The sequence below is a fragment of the Elaeis guineensis genome, chromosome 2 (assembly GCF_000442705.2).
Source record: "Elaeis guineensis isolate ETL-2024a chromosome 2, EG11, whole genome shotgun sequence".
In the NCBI taxonomy this organism is placed as follows: Eukaryota; Viridiplantae; Streptophyta; class Magnoliopsida; order Arecales; family Arecaceae; genus Elaeis; species Elaeis guineensis.
The window spans coordinates 6,485,174-6,502,036 of record NC_025994.2 but is presented as its reverse complement, the minus strand read 5'-3'; the positions used below and the strand labels follow the sequence as shown (position 1 = coordinate 6,502,036).

The 16,863-nt window shown below is 34.2% G+C and overlaps 2 protein-coding genes across 2 annotated transcripts in view; one reads left to right on the top strand and one right to left on the bottom strand.

Annotated features, from left to right (window-relative positions):
* Positions 1-15,792, bottom strand: part of LOC105037413 (probable LRR receptor-like serine/threonine-protein kinase At1g56140) — a 35,329-nt gene extending 19,537 nt beyond the window's left edge. The window contains 2 exon segments of the mRNA XM_073251074.1: positions 15,580-15,651; positions 15,753-15,792. Of these exon segments, the coding sequence (XP_073107175.1) occupies positions 15,580-15,584 (5 nt within the window). The 5' untranslated portion in view covers positions 15,585-15,651; positions 15,753-15,792.
* LOC140855525 (uncharacterized) lies at positions 1,384-6,186 on the top strand. Its single transcript, XM_073251409.1, has 2 exons — positions 1,384-1,584; positions 5,275-6,186. The coding sequence occupies exons 1-2, from the start codon at positions 1,384-1,386 to the stop codon at positions 6,184-6,186; spliced, it is 1,113 nt and encodes a 370-aa protein (XP_073107510.1).
* Positions 15,793-16,863: the final 1,071 nt, after the last annotated feature.

The window sequence follows — 16,863 nt, the reverse complement described above, 5'->3', positions numbered from 1 at the left end:
AGGATCTTTTGTAAAACTGAATCTGACTGCTTGCCAATGAAGGAAGATTCCTTTGCATATCTTGGAGTCAGTTCTAGAAAAAATGAAGGGGGAGAAAGCAAGTGTAGATGATGGTAACTTATTACCTCTTTTCAGCCCCAAGATCAGATGTTCAGAAGATTGAAATCATGCAGTATTTTAAGCACTAGGTCCCCCTGCTGAATCTTGATTTCTGAGCTTGTGATTCTGCCATCTCTTGAAGATTTCATGTTTTGTTAACCTGCTTATTTTGTATCATTCTCTTAACCTTGTATAAACCATCTCTGATCTTAACACTGTCGGTTGATAAAAACTTTTTCAGAAAGGAAGGTTCTTGAGGTATTTCATTTTCTTGTTCTCACTGTGGTAGCACTAGATCTTGTGAATAGAGTCTTTAACATTTTCCCACTTAAAATTTGATTTGACTCTAGGATATAGTGTCAGAATTTTTAAGACGTAGGGGCGCCTGAGGAATGCTAGATCTAAACACTTTCTCTGATACCATAAAGAACGTAATATCTTTATTGAGGATAATTTCTGATTCTTACATTTCATTGTTCTCCAATATGAGTATATATAGATTACAAGGTCTAGCTATTGTAGCAATTACAAGAAGAAGGAATATCTCGATTACATACTAAGTAAAGAGAAGCCAAATGTAGAATAGCTAAATAAGGAGAAAGATCAAATAGGAGTGCCAGCCAAATATGAATATGTGTTGACTTGCTAAACATAGAAAAGAGCCAAATAAGAGTGCAAGCCAAAATAGAATGTTGGGTTGGAATGAGTGTGTGCTGATAGATGCAAGTTAAGATGGCTCGGTCTATTGGACCAGCCCATCGCTAGTCAGCCCAAACCCCAACACAAACTAAAAAATTTAGTTAGAAAAAGACTCCAATGAGTCCGAGGAGGAAAAGGATTGCTAGGGCCATTGGACTTGAGCAAAATACTAGAAAGTCCTCTATAAATGCTGAAGGATGTTAAATTACTAATAATGCTAACACTACAGTAAGAAGGGGGTTTAGCGACCCTTTTTTGCCGACGCTTTTGGAAAGCATCGGCAGGTTGCGCTGACCTGTCGACGCTTTTAAAAAGCATCATCTTTTAACGACGCTTAAAAGCGTCATAAAATTTGAGCATTGTCAATGCTGACGCTTTTAGCAAAAGCATCGTTAAATAAAGCAAATGCCGACGTTTTTTTACGTCATTATGTAACGACGCTAAAAAGCATCGTTAGGTTCGTTTAATACCCCCAATCTCCCGTGTCCTAATCTATCTACCGCCGTCCCTTTCCACCTATTCCTCCGTCGACCCCCATCTCCGCCGCCGGCACCGCACCCGCCATCCACGCCACACCCGCCGTCCATGCCGCACCACCGTCCGCCGCTCCCCTCTGCTGCCGCGTCCGTCGACACTGCACCCACGCGGTCCAAGCCGTATGCCGTCCGTCCTCCTGGAAGCAGCCTCCCCACCGGCCCTCCTCCCCTCCCCCCTCCCGACGATCGAACGGGCTTCCAAATTCTTCTTTTCTGGCGGAGTTGTTCGCCGTATGTCGGAGAAAGAAAGGTGAGAAAACTTTGATCAATCTTTGATTCTGTTCAGTTTTCCAAACTATATTTCTTGCGATCAATCTTGGGGGTTTTGGCTATCATTTTGTTGGTGTTTTCGCCTGTATTTTTGGCTTCTTGAAGATCAGTGGCTTCGGTTTTCCATGAAACTTGTTCGAGGGATCCATGTGATGGATCCCTCGAACAAGTTTACAGGTATTTGTGCTTGCTACTTTACAGGTAGATTGCTCCACCAATTCAATGATGGACTTGATCCAACTAAAAGTTTCAAGAAAAGGAGAGGTGATCAACCGAAAGAGTCGATGGCCACTTCATGATGTAGTGCTTTTTTTTTCTTTTCTTTTTTTTTTCATAAAAATAGTGCATCTTCATTTATTTGGAAAAAAAATCCCAACCCTTTAGGCCAGCCATCTGATTCTCGCCGCATGGAACCATGATAGTCCCAAACTTGATTACGAATCATGCAGGTTGGAATTTGAAAATAGAAATAATCAGGTAAAGATTAAAGTTGTGTGGAATTTTTTTTGGATGAGATTAGCGTGATAAAATAATTAATGATGGATCTGCCATCCGGGATAAACTATTAACACCCTCGGAAAAGACTTGCCGTCTTGCCAAGAATTCTATTTCCGACGTCTGTAGGAATCGAGTCACCAAGCATCATAGTTAATAAGACATGATCATGGGACTTCATTAGATGCATAAAAGCACGAAATTTTGTGATTCAATCTTTGTTTTCTAAAGACTGACTCTATTTCTTTAGACCGTGTTTGGATGGTGGAATCGGAATGGAATAAGCCAGTTATTCCATTCTATTTCTCCAAACACCAAAATTGGGAGGGACAGTGTATAATTGTTTGAGGGAAAATATTGGATTTGTGGCAGAAATCCATAAAGGGGGGAAAAAAATAAATTTGCTTATCATGAAACAAGTGGAGAGAGGTTCTCATAGTTTTGGATTTTGATCAGCGGAGTGGAACGGAACGTTCTTATAGATAGTCATCAAGTTCAGATGAACTTCAACGGTCAGTATTTTGTGTTTTTGAAGAGGAGAGAAAAAAGCAAAGGGAAAAGAAATTGTAGAGGTGGATGAGGGGTTTCACTTTGAACTATTGAGATTGGTTATAGTTTCACTTGGAACTATTGAGATTAGTTATAGTCAACTCTTGCTAGAAATGTTTCATTTGGGAGTAGAGGAAATGGGGGAGAAGGATCTTAGTGATTAAAATTAAAAATAAATTTGGTAGAATGGGCTTAATTTTACTCGGCCAGTGATGGGTAGGCCTCAAGATCTCACCCATGACTCGATTTATTATTTGCTTTTGAGTCTCCATGCAAGTGCACATTTTTAATACCTACTTTACTACTTTATAATAATTTAATCTTTTTTTCAGATGAGAAAAAGAAATAATACTGATATATTATGTTACACTTGACCAATTGCAAATGCTTTAAAATCCATCATCTAATACTAAGATTGAAATCAGATGAGATATTGGTATATTTATATTTATATTTATATTTATTTGATGAATATGACTATAAATATTAGTCATATGTAAAAATTCATATCCATATCTGTTTTAAATAGATTTGGATATAACTCAGATACTAAAATTATGGATATAAATATATAAATATAAAATAAATATATATATATATATATATAAATTATAGTTAAATTTCATGATTATATAATTAAAGATATTATTAAATATATAATAAATCAAATTAATAATTAGATTAATATAATAATTTTATATAAAAAATTATAAATATTATATAAAATTAAATAGAATAATAAATATAAATTGCATATCTTGATGTACATTGGATAAACAATCGAACTCAGAATTTAATGATAAGTTAGAATTTTATATAAGAAATTATAAATATTATATAAAATTAAATAGAATAATAAATATAAGTTGCATATCTTGATCACATTGCTGTTTCATAATTACCTGATAAACAGGGTCAAATCCACCCTCTCCAATTTTACTTTCAATTGAGAAGTTGTTTGTGGCAGTCAATATGATCTCAAGATCAAAGAAAGGAAGATCTGGTTCTTTGCTAGCACTTATTTCATCATCTGTACAATACTCTTCTGCTAGGTAGGCAGCTGTTCCACGCTGTTCATTTTGAAAAAAAAAAAAAAACTACTTAGCATGGATTTTAATTTTAAAATCCATGCTAAATAGATTTTCATGGGTGTTTTTGTGATGGTTGTGAATTTCATGTCAGGTAATGTTAATTATGAATTAATTTTAAAAAAAATTGTATTGCATAGAATCATAGACCCATCTTTTGATTAATGTACATATTCTATTATATCCGTACATTTATTTATTTTTATACGGATAAAAGAATTATGTACATTGATCAATTGATTGTCCAGTATGGACAGTTTGAAAAATGTGAGTAATTTTATAGGTCATTATCATAATCAAATGGTATGCTGAGGGTTCGAAAAAAATTTTGGATGGTATTTTTTTTTGTTCTTCCTATATGGAAGAACTAAGGAAAAATACTGCCGAAATTTTTTTCGGCTCTTGTTGCATATCATTTGATTTCTGTAATTGACCTATAGAATTAATACATTTTCTGAATGGGATAGGACTTTCTTTACCTATTAGTTGATGATAGCAAGCATTTACTATGTAAACTTTATCTAGCTGTTATTTTTTTGGATTTTATGAAATGACTGATATTTTTTACTCATTGCATTAATATAGATTGTATAATTTTTCTTATTTTTAGATAAATTGCAAGTTCGATCATTTTTATCCTACAATGGACAAAAGTTGGATAAATAAATCAAGGAATAGTAAAGAATATTTAGATGGAGTTCATGACTTCATTAAATTTGGTATGGAGAAAAGTAGTTTGAATGGAAAGATTTTATATCCATGTCAGAAATGTGTAAATAGTTCTTCTTTAGATCCACAAATTATTGAAGAACATTTGGTATGGAATGGTTTTTTAAGAGGTTATACCGATTGAATTTTTCATGGAGAATCTATGTTGCCATCATCATGTAACCAACCCCTGACTCATTTTGGATCCACTAGCCTACAAGACAATTCTGCAAGAGATGATGATATAAGGGGTTTGATCACAGATGCTTTTGGACTTGGTGTTCAAAATTTAAGAGAATCCAGTAGTATACAAGAAACAGTTGGGATGTTTGATGGATGTACGCATACGGAACGTATGCATGTTAAGGAGCCTATACATACATCTAATGATGAGATAGCTCATTATCACACCTTAATGAAAGATGCAGATGAAGAATTATATCCGGATTGTACGAAATTTTCTAAGATTTCTTTTCTTGTATATTTATTTCATTTAAAAATTTGAATGGATGGTCTGGAAAGAGTTTTACCATGCTGCTCAAGTTATTAAAGGATGCATTTTCAGAAAGCACTTATTTACCACCATCGTATTATGAAGCCAAGAAAGTAGTAAAGGAATTGGATCTTGGATACGAAAAGATTCATAGTTGTCCGAAAGATTGTATGTTATATCAGAGTGAAAATGCTAATCAAGAGTCATACAATGTATGTGGATCTTCAAAATGGATAACACAAAAAGAAGATCGAGATGATGTACTGAATGAATTGGATGCAATGCGGAGTAAAAAAAAATCGGCCAAGGTATTGCGTTACTTTTCTCTTATACCTAGATTGAAAAGGTTTATGCATCATCAAAAACAGCTTCATCAATGAGATGGCATGGTGAAGGACGTACAAAGGATGAAATGTTGAGACATCCAGCAGATAGTCTTCAATGGAAAGTATTTGATGATAGGCATCCTGATTTTGTCTCTGATGTTCGCAGTGTTAGGTTTGGCTTAGCTTCTGATGGCTTCAATCCATTTCAGACCCTGAGTTCTACCTACAGCACTTGGCCAGTCATTTTGATACCTTATAATTTGCCACCGTGGATGTGCATGAAACAATCATCACTTATCTTGTCAATGGTTATTCCAGGAGATAAGGGTTCAGGCAATGATATTGATATTTTTCTACAGCCTTTAATAGAGAAATTGAAACAATTATGGGAGGGTGTTGATACATTTGATGCTTCGAACGGCCAAATATTTAAACTACGGGCAGCTTTGTTATGGACTATTAATGATTTTTCAGCATATGCCAATTTATCTGGCTGGAGTACAAAGGGATGGGTCGCATGTCCTTGTTGTGGAGATTCAACACGTTCAATTTGGTTAAAACATGGAGGTAAATTTTGTTACATGGGACATCATCGATGGTTGGAAGCAAATCATCCGTTTCGATTTCAGAAAGATTTGTTTGATGGTACTATGGAATTGGGATGTGCCCCTATTCCACCTTCTGAAACTGATGTTCATAGACAAATGGATGGCATCAATTACAGCTATGGTAAGCACTCAAAATTCTCTCAAAAAAGAGAAAAGGATGATGTTGAAAGCTCAATGCACGAAGGGTTACCAGAGGAAGTTAGTATTAGTACTATAGATGCAGAGGTGTTTCAAGATTCAGACAATTATTTCGAAGATGAAAATGAGGAAGACACACAGATAGCATCTACACAACAGCCCAGTAAACATTTATGAAAAAAATGAAGTATCTTTTTTGACTTATGTTATTGGAAACATAATCTTATTCGGCACAATCTTGATGTCATGCATATAGAGAAGAATGTTTGTGATAATTTACTTGGAATATTTTTAAACCTTGATGGAAAGAGCAAAGATAACATGAAGGCGCATCTTGATTTAAAAGAAATGAGTATCCGACCGAAACTTTATCCTAAAATGCTTGCTAATGTTAAAATGTATGTGCCTCCTGCATGTTACACAATGTCTGCTCGAGAAAAGGATAATTTTTTGGGAGTTTTGAAAAGTATCAAAGTACCTGATGGATATGCATCAAATATTTCACGATGTGTGCATCTAAAGGATCGAAAATTTTCAAATCTTAAAAGTCATGATGGTCACATATTGATGCAAGATATTTTTTCAATAGCTTTAAGATCGTCATTGCCGAAATAAGTTGTTGCAATTATACTTCGATTATCGTCATTCTTTAAGGCATTATGTTCCAAAGTTATTGATCCTCGGGAACTTGATCAGTTAGAATCCGATATTGCAATTATACTTTGTCAGATGGAAAAGATTTTTTCTCCTGGATTTTTCACTATTATGGTACATCTGCTCATTCACTAGCTTCAGAAGTTAAAGTTGGTGAACCGGTACATTATAGATGGATGTATCCTATTGAGAGGTATTATTGCAAACCTTAAATCTTTTGATAATTTTATTAGAAACATCAGTATACTGATATTTTAATAAATATTTAATTTTTGAAGGTATCTTGTGCGTCTTAAAGATTATGTGCGAAATAGAGCCTATCCCGAAGGCTCGATTGCTGAAGCATATATTGCGGATGAATGTTTGACATTTTGTTCAAGATATCTTCAAGGTGTAGAGACTATTTTTAGTCGACCTCAATGGCATAATGACTTTGTGGAGAATGCAGAACTGTATAAGTTCTTAACTGCTGAAAAATTCTTGGAAAGAGCTGAAAGTATTGTACTTGATCAAAAATCCTTAGCACAAGCACATCGTTATGTGTTACTTCATAGTGACATAATATCTGACCATCGCAGGTTAGTATATTTAAGGCATGACATCAAGATTTAAATTTTATATTAGATATAATATTCTAAATGATATATTTATATTTTATGCAGTGAATTTTTAATTTATCAGAGACGAGCCAATCATAACATTCGTCCTAATGCAAGGATTGAACAGCGATGGTTGGTCGAGTTATTCCCTATGTGGCTTTCGAATCAAGTGTGATTTATATTTAATTATGGAATACATTAATTTTTGATACATATTTAATATCAGATAACTCAACAGCACTTCGTCATATCATTTTTTTTAGGTATCAAAGATGATGGAGATAAATAATTCAGATGAACTAATAGCTCTTGCTCGAGGACCTAACAAGATTGTGAATAGATATAACGGTTTCATAATTAATGGCTTTAAATTTCATACTAGAGAACGGAAGAAATTTAGAAAAATACAGAATAGCGGTGTTATGGTGGAAGCGGATGAAAAATCCTATTATGGTGCACTTAAAGATATCTATGAGTTAGATTATTATGAAAAATTTAAAATAGTATTGTTTAGATGTGATTGGATAGACATAAACTCACCAAGGGGTTTGAAACAAGATGCAAATGGATTTACACTTGTAAATTTTTCAAGGTTGATACACACTGGTGTGTTATTGAAGGAAACCCATTCATTTTTTTATCTCAAGCTCGTCAAGTATTTTATGTACAAGATGCAAAAGATAAAGATTGGTTTACTGTCATCAAAACAAAATCTAGAGACTTATATGATATGGGAAATCAAGTGGAGGATGATGACGATGACACTTATACACAATGTATGCCCTATAATTTTGTGCCAGCTGATGATTTAAATGCTACGACGACGTTGGTTAGGACAGAATTTGAAGGAAATACTACTGCTTGATTGTTACTGGTAATAATTATTTATGATGTATATATTTTGCATTAATTATTGTGTTATTTTACTCCATATATTAACTGATTCTACCTTTTATTTATATAAATGCTAGGTGACATCATGCGTCGCAGGGGATGATATGCTGGTGTGCAGTTCCAGTTTTCACAGACAGAGGTCGGTACGTCTTCTTCAGCACAGCAGCCTGAGGCCAGTTCAGCTGCACATTATTCTGAGCCCTGTCCTTCATCATCAGCACAGCACGATCCTCCTGTTCATCAGCCAGATGATGAGATACACGTGCAGGGTATATATTATCTTTCATGTAATTTTATTTTTATTTCATTTTATGTATATTTATGATATAGTTATTTTTATGTATTTTTTACACACGGATCCGGGAGAGTATGCCCCAGACGTGGACCCACAGTAGTACGAGATGTGTGGCAGATGCGTGAGGGCAAGAGAATTATTGTGGAGTGCAATCAGCTAGGTCAGCCAATTAAGAAAGCTGCCTGCTTATTGACTTCATTTTTGAGGACTGTTGCTCGGAGGCCTCAGCTATGTCTGTTGGGCTATGCAAAATGGAATGACATGCTTCCAACGTACAAAGTTGAGCTCCTCCGAGTTATAAAGGTAATGAATTGATGTTCATACTGTATATTAATTGTTAATCACTTATATAATTTATTTCATTTAACTTTTTTTTTTATAAAGCAAGTTTGTTCTCCCTCCATCCACTCATGATTTTGTAATGAAGTCTCTCAACCGCAAATGAAAAGAATATAGAGCACAATTGAAGAGGGACTATATGAGATAGAGTATGACAGAGGAGGAGGTTGCTAAGAATTGTCCTCTTGATGTACCCCCCATCAGTGGATGGAGTTGGTTCATTATTGGTTCTCCGAGAGGGCACAGGTATATTATCTGCTCATTATCTTTTTTTTAAATATTTTATAAAAATATTGATTTATATTATATGTTATATATTATACATATAACAAGTTCTTTACTTTATTTTACAGACTTATTCTGCTATTGGTAGAGCTGCACGAGCAGCTCAGTCTGTTCCTCATACATCGAGGTCGAAGAGTTATGCACGACTCCGACAGGAGTTTGTATGTTCCTTAAACTTTTATAATTAATTTTTAATTTTTATGTTGAAATATTTATATAACTAATATCATTATGTATCGTGGACCATATCTGTATCGTGATACTCATATATTTTTTTAAATTATTATAACTATTTGCTTAAAATTAAAATTATTTGTGTAGGTGGATGAGCATGGGAGGGAACTCGGTAAAGTGGAGTTTTACCGGATGACTCATACTCATCAGGATGGTACTTTTGTTCGAGATGAGTCGAGAGATTTATATGTACGGCATTATTAATATTCTATTTTTTATAATGATTTTAATTTAATTTTGTTTGCTATTAATGTATAACTCTTATTTTCAAAATAAATACAGGAGAGGGCTACATCTCTCATTGTAGAGCGTGACGACGAGTCCGCAGTATCTACGCAGCAGAGCCGTATCGAGGTCGAGGTGTTCACAGAGTTGATGGGACCAGAGCGCTACGGTCGAGTGAGAGATTATGGAGTAGGAGTCACCCCCACTCAGTTATCTGAGGTTAGTAGATATACGCAGCATGCTGCAGCAGATGCTCAGGATTCACACATCCGTAGACTCGAGGCGGAGATACAGGAGATTAGATAGAGTCATGCCGCTGAGATAGAGGAGATGCGACAGAGTCGTGCCGAGATGCAGGCCATGAGGGGACAGATTGATCGGCTTACATCTTTATTAGAGATGTATGGCCTATCTCAGGTAAACACATATTATTAAATATATATTTTTATATTAATTTAATGATCTATATATTTTTATTTATAGATATGTAAATCATGCTTTTGATATGTTTCTTGTAGGCTCCTGGCACATCAGGCACCCATCGAGACAGCGGCACGTCACGTGGAGACAGCGACGACCATCCGCCTGCAGATTGATATTATTTTATTTTTATTGTATTCTTATATTTATTTATATTACTCTTGATTATAATGGATGATTAGTACTTTATTTTTATTTATATAAAATAATATCTTTTGGTTTGGTTAAATTTACTATTGAAGTTTACTTTTGGTGTGAATGGTGGTGACTGTACAGGTTTATGTTTGAATAATTGATATAATTTTGTACAGGAATGTATGTATTTTTTTTTGTATATAAAATCTGTATATTTTTTTTTCTGTTACAAAACTTAACGATGCTTATAAGCGTCGTTAATACACTGTTTAACGACGCTTATAAGCATCGCTAATGACTTAACTGCCGACGCTTCGAAAAGCATCTTGGTAGAATGGAGGATGCGTTGTTTTTAACGATGCTAAAAAGCATCGTTAGAAGATAATTTTATGACGCTTTAAAGCATCGTGAAAAATTATTGCGATGCTTTTAAAAAGCATCGATACTTTTTGTCTCCACTCTTACATAGACGACGCTTTTGCGATGCTTTTTGAAGCATCGTAAAGCTTATTAACGATGCTTATTAGCATCGTAAAATGCCTTTTATAGCGCCGCCTTTCACCATTTTCACTGTAGTGTAAAGTTGAGCTTCCATTGGATATGTCGCCTAGCCATCTGCATGGCCACATATATAGATCATGAATGAAGTAATTAGCATTTTCAACAAAGGTGTGGATGCATATATATTAAGTCGATCAATGTCTAATGACTATATGTTGTTGGCATCATTCAAAAGCATTTCCAGAGTCCTGCTACTAAGACATCACATTTGCTTGCACTAAGGGCCACAAAATAATCTAGTATATTGCTGAGAGCTAACTGAACTGGAAATAGATGAAAAAACTTAAAGGTCCATCAAACTCATAAGACTAGAAAAACTTGAAGGGATTGGGCCTTCAAAAGAGTTGTTTGACATCCATCTATAACAAAGATTCAATAATTAGTGGCCAAAATGAAAATTTATTGTATATCCAGATAAAAATATGGTTCATACGCAATGTCCTGCAGCTTCCAAATAATTAACTAGAAATGCAAAATGCAATATCTGACAATTTTTGTTGCTTTTTTTTTGAACAATGAACCTTAAAACGTCTATTACATGACCCCTTCTGCAATTTAACAATACATCTAAGCATGTATATGTCATTTATTGTTTAATGAAATTTTTTGGCTCATTTTCAGCACACCTGTGTATGACCAAAGGTGAACCTTCCTCTCAACAATAACCTAGTTGAAGAACATATATATATTGATGAATTTATAGATACCGGCATAGCACGACAATTATAGGATGGGTCTTCCTTTTGCCTTCTCGAGGCTTGCTGTTGCTCTTTCTTGTTTCTTTAAAAAATTTGGGTAAGTTCCGCCCTCCCTTCTTCTCATCTCCCTCCACCCCCACTAAGGGCCGAGGGGGCAAAAATAAAGAAAGAAAGAAAGAAAGAAATAGCCAAAAAAAAAAAATAGACGGGCAACATTACAAGACATATAAATAGACATCAAATGAAACAAATTGATATCAGATTTCAAGGGCACTCAATGAAATCTCATTTCTTAATCTTACAAATTGGTTAAGGTTGTCGCACTAAAGTCCGATATGTTGAAAATCATTGCCAAGTCCAAAGTCCAAATCTAACTAGAATTCTATTTTTGGTTAGTCATTGGTTTTAATGACTTTAGGATTTTATTCCTAGTTTTATTTTATTCAATTATATTATTTAAAAGTGGTTAGAATTTGTATCCTAGTAGATCTTTATTTTGTGAGTCAAGATAGGAGTCAAACTCTCACCCATATAGTGGTCAATTTAAAGAGACTTTTAGTGTCTCCTTAACATGTGGAACCATGTAAGGAACTGTACAGACAACGGTATAGGAAGAAAGAGGGGGGAGAGATTATTTATGCGTATGGAAACTCTTTTATGAGGCACCTTTGTAAGATTTTGATCTTTATTTTTCTTTGAATAAATTATTTTTTTCTCTCCTAATTTTTGTTCTTCCATAATTATTTTTTTCTCGCTATTCTTTATAAATAATTTTTTGTTTGATATTTGTTTTGGATCTTAGGCTAGCATAATTGATTCACTCCGCATAGCATGCTATTCTACATGTATCAGAACAAAGGTTTTGATATTTGCCATTCTACATGGTATTAGAGTTAAGGTCTTAAGATTGGTGGCCCATATATTTGTAGCTCTACATGCTATTAGAGTCATAGGCTTGAAGAGTGGTTGTGCGATTTGCAATTTCGATCAGATTTATTAGGAGTGCAGTTTTTTTGGAGTGGCAACTTGATTATTGGAGATTCCTATATTCGTAGCTCGACATTGTTGAAAAGCTTCCAATAATTCATTTTATGATGGTGTAAGCATGTGGACTCTTCTTTAGTAATTCAAGAGATCAATCATCGTAGCCGATGCTAGTACCTTCTCTATTAATGGGTTCATACATACGATACCTGATCTTACCAATATCAACATGGTTGTTTTTACTATACCACTTCTTTTCGTAAGTTGAACAATACATATTATCCATATTGGAAGGCTCTTGTTAAATCTTATTTGATAGCTTAAGATTTATGAGATATTTTGGATGAGTCAAAGATGATGCCAACAAATGAGATTACGAGAAGAAAATGGAATCTAAAATCTAGAAAGATAACATATATTCTTTGAATTTCAGTTAATAAAAAAATTTTCTCCATATTCAGGATGTAAACAAGCCGAAGGAAGCATGAGATATTCTTACGGTTGTCCACTCAAATTCATACAAGTTGAGACATCTCAATTGAAAAATATCTGAAGAGTGGATTTGGTTTCAGGCTTTTCCAAAAATTTCAAAGAAGACAAAATTGGTTTAAAAATGAATATTTGAAATAGGGGGAGCTTGATCAATTCGAGATTGGATCATTTTTTGAAGACTCAAAGCATGACAAGATTGATTAGCTTGAGAATCAATCAAGTCCAAAAAAAATCTTGAGCAAGAAAATGGACGACTACCATATCAAGTTTGGAAGAGATCATAACTGAAGAATTCATTGATTCTGAAATTACTCAGGAAGAATTAGATGATGCTACAGTTGATTCGGTTATAGAGATTATTGAGGAATCAAATCATGCAGAAGACTTCTATGTTGAAGCTATCCAAGATCTGGATGTTTTTTATAAAGATTTAGTCAGCTATGAAGATAAAAAGCTGATTGATTTTGAAGTAATTTTGGAGACCAAGGAATAAGAATATATGCTTGGTGAAAATGATTCTTATTGTACGTTGATTTCACTTGATTTTAAATCTACTTCAAAGTTCGAACTGTTAGAAGACTCGATACATGAGGAGTTGATCCATTTTCAGAAAAAGCCAAATGTGTGCAGATACCCATGGCTCCACAAGTAGGGGCATGTGGATATGAGCAAATTTTTGTTTTTGATATCACTTATGTGTAGGCAACAGCTGATGCTCATGGTTATTGCAACCAATAACTTGATGTTCATTGGAATAAGCTAGATGTTCGAAAGAATCTCAAAATCATGACCTTGGAGTCGATGCCAAGGGGAAGTACTACAGGACATCATCAATTTTAATATATATATGCATCGAGAAGGATGAGCCAACAAAAGAATTATTGTTCTGCAATTTAATTATTGGTTCGACAAATTATTATATATTACTATTACTATGGCAATGGTGGGGATGGCTATGATGATGCTTTATAACATCGACAACTTCAGTATTATTCGTATGGACTTTGCAATGAGGAAAAATGTTGAGATTCATTAACAAGCACAAAATCCAAATCCAATTAGGATTTTATTTTCGATTGATCATTAATATTAATGATTTTGGGATTCTATTCCTAGGGTTATCTTATTTAATTATTTTCTTTTAATAGTTGTTAGAATTTGTGTCCCGATGGATCTTTGGTTTGTGAGTCAAGGTAGGAATCAAACTCCCACTCATGTGGTGGTCTATTTAAAGGGACCTTTGGTGTCTCCTTAACATGTGGAACCAAGTAGGAAATCACGTAGAAAATGATATGAAAGAAAGAGAGGGAGAGATTATTTGTACATGTGGAGACTCTTTTGTGAGGTATCTTTGCAAGATTTTGGTCTCTATTTTTCTTTAAATAAATTATTTTTTCTCTCTTAATTTTTGTTCTTCCATAATTATTTCTTTTTTGGTGATTCTCTATAAATATTTTTTTGTTTGGTATTTGTTTTAAATCTTAGATCGGCATGATCAATCTACTCCATGTAGCATGCCATTCTACATGGTATTTACTAATAGCATATAGGACTTACAAAAGCTACAAGTTATCGAGACTGGATACGGCCAATGGGAATTCACCACCTACTCCACAACTATCTATGTACATGTTCAAAAGAGCATAAAGCCATAAGGCCCATGTTAATTGTTTCCCAATTACAAACATAAAACATGGTGCTTAAAGGTAATCAGAAGCCAATGATTTCTGATGATTGGTCAATTTCCCAAGCACAGAGGGGAGTAAACCATGGAAGTTATTGTGATGCAGGATCTTTTATATATGGAAGATATCCACTTGATAAACGATCTTTTATATGGAAGATATCTACCTGATATAGATCTTTTATATATGGAAGATGTCTATCTGATATAGGACTTTTATATATGAAAGATGTCCACATGATACAGGATCTTTGTACATAGATGATGTCAATTAGAGATTGACCAAATTATTTAGCCAATATTTAATTTCTCTATTTAGATTTTTAAAGAAAAGCTAGCAAAAGTTTCCTCATTTGTCTTTTCTTTTTTCTTCAAGCACAAGTCATTATGCCTATAAATTGTAACCCTTGAGGTCTTTAGCATCAATAAATTGAATCACCTTTCTCTATTCTCAATTATCTTAAGGGTTTTTATAGCTTTAGCTTTTATTTTCTTCTCAAGTTATTCAAGAGCCCCAAACAGTGCTTCGGGTTGTCTTTTCTATGCTTCGAGCTGCGTCATATTGTTACCTACGCCGATGTAGAATTTTACACAAAATCAATTGCTTTATTCTTTGCTATCATTTTCATGCCAAAACAATTTAATATCATGAAACACTAAAATATACCATTGGTGTCCCTCATCTTGATGCCGCTCTCTACTTGGAGAGCTCCGGGGCATGAGCACCGGAGGTGGTACCATATTTCTCAAGAAGAAGAAGAATGTCTCTTCTAAATTTGTCCATAACTTGATTTGCTTATTGATATTCTTCTTACAGATATTACATGAAACATGTTGTTCTACCTCATAGTCTAGGAGCAGTTAGAAACATGAAGCTCAGACATCTCAACCAACAAAGAAAAGATCTACATGCAACAAAATTATCAAGACTGGGTATTATATTAGTAACTTACTATCTGACTGGTATAAATTGAACAATAAAAGCATAAATAATTTGTTTTTGTTTCTTACAACATGCTGAGGTTTTGAAGCTTTCCAAGCTCCTTTGGAATGGTCCCTGATAATGCATTTGCACCAACATACCTGGTGATGAACAAATGGAAACTAAATATGGTGAGGACAATAGAGAAACCATAGATGCTTTAAGAAATCACTACTTCAAATAAGCTTGTCACTGATCTTACAAGGATTGCAACTCAGTCAAATTCCCAATAGATGCTGGCAATGGACAGTCAAGTTGTTCTGAGACAAATCCCTGTAAAAATTGTCATCTCATCAAATCACTAGATTTGACACAAGTGCCAACTAAATACAATGATGCTTTATAGCATCAACAACTTCAGTATTATTGGTATGGACTTTGCAATGAGAAAAAATGTTGAGATTCATTAACAAGCCCAAAATCCAAATCCAATTATGATTTCATTTTTGATTGGTCATTAGTTTTAATGATTTTGGATTCTATTCCTAGTGTTATCTTATTTAATTATTTTTTTTAATAGTTGTTAGAATTTGTGTCCTGGTGGATCTTTGGTTGGTGAGTCAAGGTAGGAATCAAACTCTCACCCACATGGTGGCCTATTTAAAAGGACCTTTGGTGTCTCCTTAACATGTGGAACCAAGTAGGGAATCACGTAAAGAATAGTATGGGAAGAAAGAGAGAGGAGAGATTATTTGTGCATGTGGAGACTCTTTTGTGAGGTATCTTTATAAGATTTTGGTCTCTATTTTTTTTTCAATAAATTATTTTCTCTCCTAATTTTTATTCTTCCATAATTATTTCTTTTTCTCGTGATTCTCTATAAATATCTTTTTGTTTGATATTTATTTTACATCTTAGATCGGCATGATCGATCTACTCCATGTAGCATGCCATTCTACATGGTATTTACTCATAGCATATAGGACATACAAAAGCTACAAGTTATCGAGACTTGATACGGCCAATGGGAATTCACCACCTACTCCACAACTATCTTTGTACCTGTTCAAAAGAGCATAAAGCCTTAAGGCCAACGTTAATTGTTTCCCGATTACAAACATAAAACATGGTGCTTAAAGGTAATCAGAAGCCAACAATTTCTGATGATTGGTCAATTTCCCAAGCACTGAGGGGAGTGAACCATGGAAGTTGTTGTGATGCAGGATCTTTTATATATGAAAGATATCCATCGATAAAGGATCTTTTATATGGAAGATATCTACTTGATATAGGATCTTTTATATATGGAAGATGTCTACCTGATATAGGATCTTTTATATATGGAAGATGTCCACCAGATATAGGATCTTTGA